This window comes from Haliotis rubra, unplaced genomic scaffold, assembly GCF_003918875.1.
Source record: "Haliotis rubra isolate DU_JTF1 unplaced genomic scaffold, ASM391887v1 Scf36, whole genome shotgun sequence".
Taxonomy (NCBI): domain Eukaryota; kingdom Metazoa; phylum Mollusca; class Gastropoda; order Lepetellida; family Haliotidae; genus Haliotis; species Haliotis rubra.
Window position 1 is genome coordinate 2,777,378 of NW_025767035.1, and position 12,262 is coordinate 2,789,639.

A 12,262-nucleotide genomic window follows, 5' to 3' on the forward strand; every position below is an offset into this window, starting at 1 on the left:
TGGATCTATTATCGTAATCAACAAAACCAGAATTTCAAGAAGACATTTAATGTTATTGATTTGATTAAAGCTCAGGGTCTTTTTAATGTCATTACTCTATAAGGTAACTGTCAGTAAATGGTAAAATCACGAACAATGCTGGCTGATTAATCAGTGCAATAAACAAATGCAATTATCTAGTGGTGCTGGGTCCGATATTTTACGAGCGCTTCCATATATATTTCATGACCTCGGAAAAGAGCTCATGCAAAACAGCTTCTAAACATCCAACCTATGAGATCTGGATGACCTGTTTCTCCGATGTCAGCATTCTGTGTGGTTAAATGTCTAGTACTGGTGTTTAATATACCATGTGTATAACGCTTTCTTCATCATAAGTATTTAGTCCCTCTGGGTCTCACTGCATGGTTATACAGCAGTCATGCCGTTTTTCAGCTTTGTGGCTTCTGCGACCCAGTCAAACATGAAAGGAGTGAAGACATACTACTCCAAAGAAGTTACAGGACATCCGCGTGAGTGAGTGAGTGGGTGAGTGAGGATTTACGCCGCTTTTAGCAATATTCCAGTAATATCACGGTGGGAGACACAAGAAATGGGCTTCACACCCAGTCACTATTGATATCACTTAAAATGAAATGTTAGAGTAACTTTGAAAGCAACAAAAACAATGGTTATTTGTTATTTCTGTATGAGTAGTATACAAATGGTCTTGCCCTGAGGTCACATCACTGGATCTTTTAGCCCCGGAAAGTAAAAATATGAAAACCTGGGTCAATATATACATGACTTTATTCACAAAGTGTTTTGTACACATATCTCACAGTACAATACAGTGACAATGCCCTGTCGTCACTGTTAGTCATAACATAACAACCACATGACGGAAATACTTCAACAGCTGATAAACAATGACAGTCACACCAATCACTACTTTTTCCCTGGTTTCTTCTTCCCCCCCTTAGACTTGAATCCCCCTTTAGACTTGACTCCCCCTTTTGGCTTGAAGTTTCCCTTAGACTTGACTCCCCCCTTAGACTTGACTCCCCCTTTTGGCTTGAAGTTTCCCTTGCCCCCCTTCTGTCCCCGCCGAGACTTCCAGGAGTCCCCCTTGATCCACTGGTCCCTCCGAGCCTCCCACTTGAGCTGCTTTGCACCTGTAACAGAGGGGCGAGGAGGAGGTCAGCAAGCACCATAACAACATGCCTCACATATGAAAGTATCACCTACCCGGGTCATTTTTTACATGTTAATTTATAAAGATTTTTCAGAATTCAACTCATGTTATCTATAAGTTCTTCAAGTTACAGGTTCACCTCCTCTTCATCCGGTTTGGAGAAAATGTTTAAACATGAACAAGTCTTCAAAATTTAGTCTTAGGACTTGTATACTAAATTCAGGCAAGTCAGATATGAATGTCCTGGCGTGAGGCTAGATAGATGACTGCTGTCAACTTACTTGAGTTGTCTGTGTTGGACATGTCGTGGGTGCCCCCTGCCAGCAGGGCCTGACCCCCACCCCCCTCAGTGTCCAGCAGGTGGGAGAACTCCTCCGCCGCAGCAAACAGACTCCCACTGTCGTGTCTGGAAACATGATGAATATACATCAACAACTAGCCATTTGCTAACAAGAAGAATAACTAAAATCTCTTTTTCGTTCACTTCACTGATTGGATCAACCCATGAAGATCCATGTTAGAATTGGTCTTCAGCAACCCATGCTTGTAAGAGACGACTAACGGGATCAGGTGGTCAGGCTCACTGACTTGGTTGACATGTCATTGTATCCCAATTGCCTTGATCGATGCTCATGATGTTGATCACTGGATTGTCTGGAGCAGACTCGATTATTTACAAACTGCCGCCATATAGCTGGAATATTGCAGAGTGTGGCGTTAAACAACAGCCAACAAATCAACCTGACGGAATCACAGACAAAAGCTGGATGTTTGGTTATTTGTTTGATCATACATCTGCCAACCTTATTTTCATCAATATTTGAAACTCACTTAGACTTGTCCTTCTTTCGTTTTCGCTGAGTGGGCATGAAGTCGTCTTCACCAATATCAGCTCCTCTCTTTCGACTACTCACACCTTCCAAGCCATCTGTAATTCACAAACATGACAAGTTGTCACCATTGCTGATCACACTTCACACAGGTTGTCTTACAGTTAACAACACCACACCTCCCCCGGGTGTTTCCACTCTCTATTATAACCATACAGGCCAGTAAATCACTTGGACAGGTAGATTTGGGGTCTGTCAGACCTTGTTTCCATCAGGAACAGGGATTTACCTAGCATTAGATCTAACACCTTGCAGTATACACTGTCTCTGAAAGTTGTAGATTTACCGTTCCTAGCTTGGCATTTCCCAAAGGTCCAACACAAATGGATTAACAAGGGACGGTAATACACTACCACTGTCCAAACTGGCAGTATGGGAGACAGTAAGATAGAGGGCAAAATAAAACTATGTTTGGTTATGTAGTATTTCTGCATTCTCAACTCTCTCAATTTCTCAGTGAGTGGTTGATACAAAATCAATATGAACTAGGATTGCCTCCTGGGCAATACTGACAGTCTTCAGACTTCCCTATACACTCCCCGTGGCGATCTTTACTTATACTGTTTCTTTGGACCCTAACTGGAGTGTTGATGACAGTGTTATTGAGATTAATTTGGCCCTGATTCAATGCTGCGGACACAGACGGAATATTCACAAACTGCAGAAAAACAAGCAGGAACGCACAGTCAAACAAAGGAATTGAGCAATATATACAGGCATATACAAGAAGAGAGATAACTGGTAAATGTTGCTAGTTAAGCGCAATGCTCTTTAGGCATTGGAAAAACCAGGAAGTGGGGATTGTTGCTAGATTTTATTGACGCTTCCTTCAGCTATCTGAACACTAACAAAATGCAAAACATCCTAATGTTGGTGTCGTAATTGTGACGTAATTATTGAGTTTTACAGAACAATAATGTGAAGCAAAAATGTCTCCTGTTCAATTATCTACAGTTTGGTACCTTGAAAATTGAAATCCGATGTGTTTTCGCAGAGCTGTGACATTTTTATGAACCCTATGAAAATGCGTTTTGACAGAACTGACCAACTTCCAAAGGCGATAACTCCAAAAGTATAAAAGCTATCGACTAGTCTTTAGTAATCTATGTAGTCCCGAGTGCGGGCCTTACAACAATATATCAAACACATTTGCACTATTTGCCGTTCAGGAGAAGAAGATTATGAAACACAGGCACCCTCAAAACGTGCGGAAATGTGAAAAATCGTAATGTTTGTGTTTGTGTCGTAATTGTGACGTAATTATTGATTATTACATAATAATAATGTGAAGCAAAACTATTTCCCATTTCATTATCTACAGTTTGGTACCTTAACCAACTTCCAAGGGCGATAACTCCAAAACTCTGTTCAAGATATCGACATGCCTTGAGCAATTTATGTAGTCCAGGGTGTGGGCTTTACAACGATATATCAAACACGATTGTACTATTCGCCGTTCAGGAGGAGAAGATTTTTAAACACAGGCACTGTCAAAACATGAAAATCGGCAAAAAATTCAGTTTTTCCAAACTTGCGGAAAATTTATTCTGCCGGTTAACTTCTGCTATGCATTGAATCAATGGAGAATGATGTTGTCTACATAGAGTGAATTTTGCTCAGTTTATCTCTAGTAGTTTTTGAGATATTAAGGTGAACTGGACTATGAACTGTGACTATGAATGAGTGAGTGAGTGACTTGGGTTTTACGCCGCTTTTAGAGATATTGAGGTGAACTGGACTATGAATGAGTGAGTGAGTGACTTGGGTTTTACGCCGCTTTTAGCAATATTCCAGCAATATCACAGCGGGGGACACCAGAAATGCGCTTCACAATGTGCCCATGTGGGGAGTCGAACCTGGGTCTTTGGCGTGACGAGCAAACCACTAGGCTACCCCACGCTCCGAACTGGACTTGACTAGAGATAAATAGTATGATGACCATAAGCCTGTCCAAACATCATATCACTCAAACAAAATATTCGTCCCTTGGCAGTATGAATCTTTAAAATGGACTCTGTCCCAGAATTCCCAGGGAATATTTCTTCCAATGTATTATTCAGTACCTTCATCTGAGAAATCCACTTCCTCTTCATCAAATTCTTCCTCTTCCCCATCTCCCAATGCATCCTCCATCTCCGCCTTAAACTCAGCAGCCAAGTCATCATCATCTAGATCCATCTCTTCCCCGGACAGATCATCGTCAGCATCATCAATATCATCATCACTGTCTTCTTCATCTACATCTGCAGTTTTGTTGCTTTTCTTACTTTTACTCTTCCTTTTGCCAAACTCCCTGCCCATGGAATATAAATAGCTTACTGAACAGCTGTACAAGAAAAATGCACAAATCAGAGAAAAAAATCAACGTTTTAGATATCTCTTTTTTTGTGTGTGGATACTTGTAAGAACCTTTAATAATGATAAAGAATATGGCAAACGAAGAAGCATGTCTTCAAATTCACTCTACCAAGGCCAATACCATATCTGTGAAAATATGGGACTGTTCCACGGAGTCTTAAAGAACAGTTCTTCACCAGCTTACCATTAACACATAACTACAATGAAGACTCTGGATGTTCCCATCCTTGACTTACCCTGCGAAGTCAAAGTCCAAGAAGTCCTCCCCTTGGTCAGCTCCTCGCTCAAAGTTATCTGAGGTGAAAGAATAACACACTTCAGTCAAGGCTAGAAATCTTACAAATTGTATATACATTCTTCACCTTTATTGATTAACAGATACCCTGAAGTTTGATTTGATTCTGGGGTGAAGAACAGGTTGTCTCAAATTGAGCTGCTCATATATTTGACATGTTAAAGACTTATTCTACTTGACATGTTGCATTGCTGCTAACTGCTCATCTCCTAATTTCCTACACAGAATCTGATTCCCAAAAATGTCAACATGGTTTCTAATGACAGGCACAAATTTTGTTCACCCAGACACCTTTGCTTCCTGTGTAATTCCAACACAATACCGAGACAAATAAAGACACTTACCCAAGTATTCCTCAAACTCTCCGTCACTGACACTGTCAACATCACTGCCGTCATCTTTCCCTTTCAACTTATCTCTCACAGATTTCTGGCTGAAGTACCTGAAGACATATGAGAGGCGGGTTTTACGCGTGTTTTACGTAGGTTTTAGCATGTATAGTAATACTGCAGCAATGGGAAACATCAGAAATCAGCTTCACACATTTATACCCATGTTTGAAATCATACCTTGGCCATTGGTGTGAAGAGGGAACACTCAACCCTTAGGCTAACACATCTGGAGATACGAGTTTATATGAACAGCCAAAGAGCAGTGAGACAGATTATCTGATTGAATAAAGAAATGACGTAACCCTGGTGACAGACGTTCAGCATTCAATCTCCAGGATTTGTTAACCCTCCTACAAAGGTCATTCATCACAGATATTGGTCGCATCCTTTACCTATCTGAGGAAACCAAGAGCCGTCTAACTGCCTGGAATACTTTGCTTGAGTTGCATTGATTAAAGTTTGAGATTTTAAGGCAAAACTTCTATTGAAATGTAACTTTGTTTTACCATGATTATAAAAAGTATTCACACAAAATAGTAGGTGACTTGGAAATATTTCACGACACCCTGTTTTTTTAGAGTATGATACTGCAAACTAATTGTACTGTGTATGTAATGTCAAATGTTTCAGATACAGACCCTCAGGCATAAATAGTAAAAAGAAATTGGTTCTCAGACAATGGCTATGAAAAACTTGGTGCAGACAGGCAATCACTGAATCTGTGAATCATCATGTGTAGTGATGTTTTATTTCAAATTTCTTTCTGTCATTGAGCGAATTACTGAACATCATGAAAATCTCTTTAAACTCCCATTGCTGCGCATACCAAGGGAAGTAACTGCACACTACAATGGATCTTGATGTTCATAGTACTGCCGCATAACCTGAGGTGGACTTTATGATGATGCAGTGGTGCCTGACAACCAACACTATTGTTTTTAAGCGTTATTGACAGGAGTAGGTACCAATTCTATCACTGTCAATGTTTCAGGTCAGAGTAAGCGGATATTCAGGGTTTATCCAACAGCTAGTAAATAACCATTCTGGGCCATGTAGTAGGGCAAACAATCCACTCACAATGACAGAATCTGTCATTTCACAGGCCTGTTTGATCTTCATTAGCTGGGGTACACGGGAACTAGTCTTGGAATACCAATGAGTCTATACTTGCATAAGGAGCAGAGGCCATCTAATTTTAACGTATCTTACAGACTTAACATAAACTAGCTGCTTGCATTACACTGCCATGCAATTAGTTGATCTCACTTCTCTCCTGGCCAGCAGGGCATTGGGGGCTTGCATGTAATCACAGAGTGGTCATAGACAGGGAAACAGACGACTGGTTCGGTAACACACAAACACAAACTGTGCCTTACTTGTACAAGTACTTCTCGTCTTCAGGGATGCTGTTCTCGTCTCTGTCTATGAAACTGTCACTGGTCACAGGAACCTGATTTTTGGGTACAGACTGCTTGGCACTCATCACACTCTTGGTACCTGCAACACGAACAATCAAGTATATTGTCTGTAATTATTTGTAAACTTACCTCTTGGTTGTGTTAGCCTTTTCCTCTGTTGCTTGGTGATGTGTTACAGACTCCCTTAGATAAAATTTTAATAACAAAGGGAAGTAATCCTTACTAGACAATCCCTGTTCCCGCTTGATTACTTCCCTTGACCTGCTCTTCTTGCCAGTAGTAACAAACATGTGTCATATTTTCCCCGGGTGTAGATTCTGTGACCATACAGTGGGAAGGAAAGGAAATGACTTTCCGGGCGGGTGTAACGTGTACAACCCAGAGGTAAGTTTACTAATAATTACTTGATTGTTTGTAATTATAGGCGTAAACATTCCCTCTGGGTTGTGTTAGCCAGAATCCCACGTATGGTTTGGGGGATGTTCTAGCTACACCTTCCAGAGTGAATGTCTATTCCTATTAATAACGCACAAATCCTGTATAATTGACTGTGGTACTGAATATGATAATTGATCATTATATACTTAGGTAATTCAATTAATATATTGAATTTACTGATACCTAAGTGCAAATTTCCACCACCAATAAGGGATTTCCTGGTGAGATAGGATGATTGGAGGGAATGATGGAGTAATACAGTTTACTGTTAATTAAATGGAATGTCAAGATTTAGGTATTTTGTGATGTCCTTTCCGATTTCCATGACGTCACTACCTGATTTATGACGTCACTTCCTGTTCTATGACGTCACTTCCGGTTTAGTTTTGGTTAGATAGATAATAGAAGTCTTACTCATCATCACTCCCCACTATAAGTAAATGTGTGTTAGTACTGGAGTCCTTCATCAGATGTTCCACAACTATCTGACCTCCTCATCCTAATAGATTCCACCATAAGTTGATACTTGATGAACTTGTGTAGAATTCTTGAGCACACACACACACACACACCCCTCCTTTTTTTGATGTCGAAGGGTCAATGCTGAGAGAGCCTTTGAGCAGCAATGAGCAGTCCCAGGGAGTGGATCCCATCCAGAGCCAGTGTAGTGTCCCGTAAGTATAACGTGTTCGATCAAAACTGAAGTCCAAGCGGTGAGAGATGATGCTAATGCTCTGATTTCATGAGGTGAAAATCTGACGTTAACATAATCTTGATTACAATCCTGACAGGCAATAGTGATCGTTTTGCGAAGCCAAGCAGATAAGGATTCTTACACAGTTCCCTTGTGGTATGTGGTTTACAGGGAAGGAACAGTCGACAACGCTTATGCCTAAAAAAGTTCTTGCGATCTGTGTACCAGCGGATAGCTTGAAGGGGACACAAAAGAAGAGATGTAACGGAGCGTGACGAGGAAGGCAATGCCGGGATAGTGTAGGATCTCGGCCCCAATGGACCATGTGCCGTGGATGAGTGGATAGTCTCGACACGCGAAGGTTGAGAGCCGGAATGTTCGGGTGGATTACCGATGAGCCTGGTTGAGCCAGTAGATTTTCCCACAGCAGCAGAACAAAAGGTTCGTCCGTTTGTAACTCTAGCAGAAGAGGACACCAAGTCCTGGTCGGCCACTCTGGCGCCACTAGGTAGAGCACACACTGATGTTGCAGATCTTTGAGAGTACCAGTACGTCCAGAATCACCTTGGATGGAGGGAAAGCGTATGCGATCATATTGTCCCAGGAGACTGACAGAGTGTCTATGGCCCAGGCGGTAGGGTCAGGTACTGGACTGACATAGACTGACATAGACTGGTAACTGTGCAATGCGACTCGTGGCAAACAGGTCTATACAAGGCGTTTCCCATCTCTGCTGAATCATCCGAAATGCCTCCTTGTGAGGGGTCCATTCTGTGGGTAGAAGTTGCCCTTTCCGAGACAGTGAGACAGCCAGTAAGTTGATTTTCCCGGGAATATGTCTGGCTTTGAGAGCGCACTTGTGCAGATCTCCCAGATGATAAAGTTTCCGTGTCAGATCCATCAAGGTTGAAGAGTGAGTTCCGCCCTGCTTGTTGATATACGCAACCACAGTGGAGTTGTCCATCGCTACCACGACAGACTTGTGATGGAGGTGAGGCCACCAAAGTCCAGGGCCCCGTCCCCATTTCACAAAGCTCTCTTAGGCCTAAGATCTCGTAACTTTTCTTGTAGCATTGGTACCTACTATATTGTAACATAAGAGGTACGAATGCTACGAGAAAAGTTACGAGATCTTAGGCCTACGAGAGCTTTGTGAAACGGGGCCCAGGCCCACAGCATGGCCAGGAACTCCAGGTACGTTGATATGATGGGTCATCTCCAATGGATTCCAGGATCCTTGAGCCTGTAGATGGTCCATGTGAGCAACCCAACCGGTTGCCGATGCGTCCGTATAAATTGTTTCATCCGTTTTGGGAATCCGAAACGGAGCGCCGTGGAGAACATTGTGTTCCTGAGTCCACCAATTGAGTTCCCGTTTGACTGTTAGAGGAGGAACTACATCGAAATCCAGGTCGTCTGACCTGCACTGATTGATCCAGCACTGTGTGAAGAGAAGATTGAGACGGCCCCGGCACGTAAAATCCTGCATGGAAGTGAGAGATCCTACCAGAGACATCCAAGTTCGGAGAGAAACTGTTGGATTGTTGATGAGGAGCATAAGACGATCTCTGACTGTGATCCAAAGATCCTGATCCTGGAGGATACGGCATGTCCAGGCATCAAGTATAGCACATAGAAACTTTATGTGAAGAGCCGGGACAAGTGACGGGCCAGAAAATCGTCCAGGTAGCCGTGGATCGCTATGCGTCTGAGATGAAGAATGTTGAGGACCGGATTCATCACAACAGTAAAGAGCCATGGAGCTATTGAGATCCCGAATGGAAGTACACGGAACTGGAAACGGCGACCGTTGATGGCAAAACAGATATATTTTTTGTGACTGAGGTTGTATCAGGATGTGAAGATAGGCATCCTTCAGATCAAGACTCGTGAACTTTGTGTCGGGACGAATAAGTTTGCGGACATTCTGAAGTGATTCCATGGTAAACTTGGGAGGCCGACGCAAGAACTGTTTGTTTAAGATTTTGAGATCGATCACCATCCTCATCTCTGGAGTATCCTTTTTTGGTACTAGGAATACCGGAGAGGAAAAAGCTGGAGTGCAGTCTTGGGGAGACAACTCTACAATAGCCTGAGAAGATCCTCTTCTGACCCACGTGGGTACGGTGCACGGCTTCAGTAGATGTAATAACGCTATCTTATATGCCGTATATGCCCAGCCCGGATTTAAATCCGCAGCCTCCGTGTCCATGGAGGGCACCGTAAGGATACCTTCATGCATAGATACCTGAGCATCTGTAATGGGATAAATGCCGTGGGTATCTGAGTCCGTAATATCCGGAAAGATTGGAGGGTTATCAACGTCAATGTGATCCACAGCCGACGGATCAACCACAGCCGTGGTGTCCGACGGGTCGGAGCTAACGGACGCCTCTGGTGCTGTGGAACCTGTAAGAGTTGTATCCAAGCCCGGTCCGGCAAACCTCGACTCAGAGGTCTTGTCTGGGACGGTGGCTTCCTGAAACCACTGAGACTGGGACAACGTCATCGCTGATGCCAGTTCATCAGATAGTTTGTGAGTAGCCGTGGAAATGTCCGTGACAATCCTATTTCCTGACTAGAGGTAGAATCTATATGCGAAGCAGCTATGGTTAAGTTTAAGTTCTTTCATTTTTGTGAAACTCCTCTGTTCAAGATCTTTAAGAGCTGATCCAAGAGATGCACTTAAATCTTCCTTACAAGATGCTAACATAGTCGAAAAAGCATTCAAGTCTAAGCCTTGTGAAGCAGGGGTCTTCTCAGGAGTGGAAGGCTTACTGGATTTAGACTTCCTTACGCTTTCAGAGGAAGATGACTTGCGCTTCTTAGCCCTAAGCCGAGCGTCATTCATGCTATTCCACTCATTCTCAGATAAGTCTTGGCACAATAAGCAACAAGTAGATAAAGCACAAGGAGTGTCTGTTGTGCAAGCAAGACATAATGAATGAGGGACCTTATCCTACTGAAAACGTTGGCATCCAACAAACTTCTTTTGAGACATGATACCTTAATGTGTAGTCAACGCACTTAAGTACAAAAATGGTGGGGGAAAATGGATCAAGTACAATTCACAATTTTTTACGCAAATAAATGTTCAAAGTGAATAATACGATTGTGTGGCGACCACACTAAACATGTCTGTTGCTGAGAAAGTTGAACTTAAAGCACAACATTGAAAAAATCCAAGGCAGTCCAAACATGTCTTCACTTGGTGAGTACAGAGGAAAATATGACACATTTGTTACTACTGGCAAGAAGAGCAGGTCAAGGGAAGTAATTAAGCGGGAACAGGGATTGTCTAGGTAAGGATTACTTCCCTTTGTTATTAAAATTTTATCTAAGGGAGTCTGTAACACATCACCAAGTGACGGAAGAAAAGGCTAACACAACCAAGAGGGAATGTTTACGCCTATAATTATGGAACGTTGATATTTTAAGTGTGGGAGAAAAGTAGGCTTGTTTTTCTCCATGAGTTTGCAGAATGATCAAAGTAGCGGCCATACAATTTCTGAGTCCCTACTCAGATCCGAGGTCCGACTCTTGTCCACATGAGCAAAGAGTTAAGGATGTCATCTGTGGGATGTCTCCATGGTCTACTACGATTTATTGACTAAGCAGATCACAAATGTTGAAACCTTGACAAATGGGTGTAGGGCTGACCCCTAAGTTTCTATCTTAAATCTGCAAATTGTGGTCCCTAGGACAAATGGCCTGGTCAACACCTGAGACCACTGGGCCACCCTAGAGGATGTGACCATGATGTTGGCTGGTGATTACCTGCTTCCAGCTTCTTGGGGTTCTTGTACACAAATCTGTTGAGAAACTTGATGAGAGTGAAGTCCTGCAGAGGGTCACTTGTGTACACAATCGGGGATTTCTGAAAATGTTAGTGTATCAGGAACAACTGGTGTTACAAACCTCACAGCAATAACAAGTGAAATCATCTCTCAGTAATAACTTGTGTTACAAATCACCCATAAACAAATAGTATAACAGTTATCTCTCAAACAAGAAGCATTAAAAATCCCTCAGGAATAACTTATGTTACAAATTATCATGAAACAACTAGTGTCCAAAATCTCCCACAATCTTCTGGCATCAACTTGTCTTACAAATCTCCCAAGAACAACTAGTGTCCAAAATGTCCACACTCTTCCCAAGGCTTGTGTATTCACCTGCAGCAGTGTTTTGGCAAACAGTGCCACTGAAGGGTGGAAGTGGTTTGTCAGCTTCTCCAGCTCCCAGACACAAGCCTCATCAGCACCACAGTACATCGGGTTTCGGTGGAACGGGTCGTAAGTCCCCAGTGTCATCTTATCTGAAAAACATCATTCACATTTTGTGATTAATTCCAGACTCCACTGTACACATGTAGAGTCTATTTCTTCACTGAGTGTTTCTCCTCTACTACCAATATACACACCTTGCTTGTTTCTCCGATGAACCCACGAGGACTTGAGATTCTTCTTGTCCTCCACCTTGACCTCCACCATGTCCTCCACTTTGACCTCTGGGTTCTCCTCCCCTTCTTCCTTTGCTGTGTGGGATGTCCTCTCATCTACCTCTGGCAGGTCCACAAAGTGTTCCTCATCATCGGAGTCCT

General features: G+C 42.6%; 1 protein-coding gene across 1 annotated transcript in view; it reads right to left on the reverse strand.

Moving 5' to 3' along the window:
* Positions 1-771: 771 nt before the first annotated feature.
* Positions 772-12,262, reverse strand: part of LOC124285381 (CCAAT/enhancer-binding protein zeta-like) — a 28,606-nt gene continuing 17,115 nt past the window's right edge. The window contains exons 19-28 of the mRNA XM_046721606.1: positions 12,083-12,260; positions 11,835-11,977; positions 11,437-11,536; positions 6,486-6,606; positions 5,062-5,159; positions 4,659-4,716; positions 4,128-4,357; positions 2,006-2,102; positions 1,456-1,580; positions 772-1,154 (exon numbers count right to left, since the gene is read on the reverse strand). Coding sequence (XP_046577562.1) covers positions 928-1,154; positions 1,456-1,580; positions 2,006-2,102; positions 4,128-4,357; positions 4,659-4,716; positions 5,062-5,159; positions 6,486-6,606; positions 11,437-11,536; positions 11,835-11,977; positions 12,083-12,260 — 1,377 coding nt within the window. The 3' untranslated portion in view covers positions 772-927. The remainder of the gene's footprint in view (positions 1,155-1,455; positions 1,581-2,005; positions 2,103-4,127; positions 4,358-4,658; positions 4,717-5,061; positions 5,160-6,485; positions 6,607-11,436; positions 11,537-11,834; positions 11,978-12,082; positions 12,261-12,262) is intronic.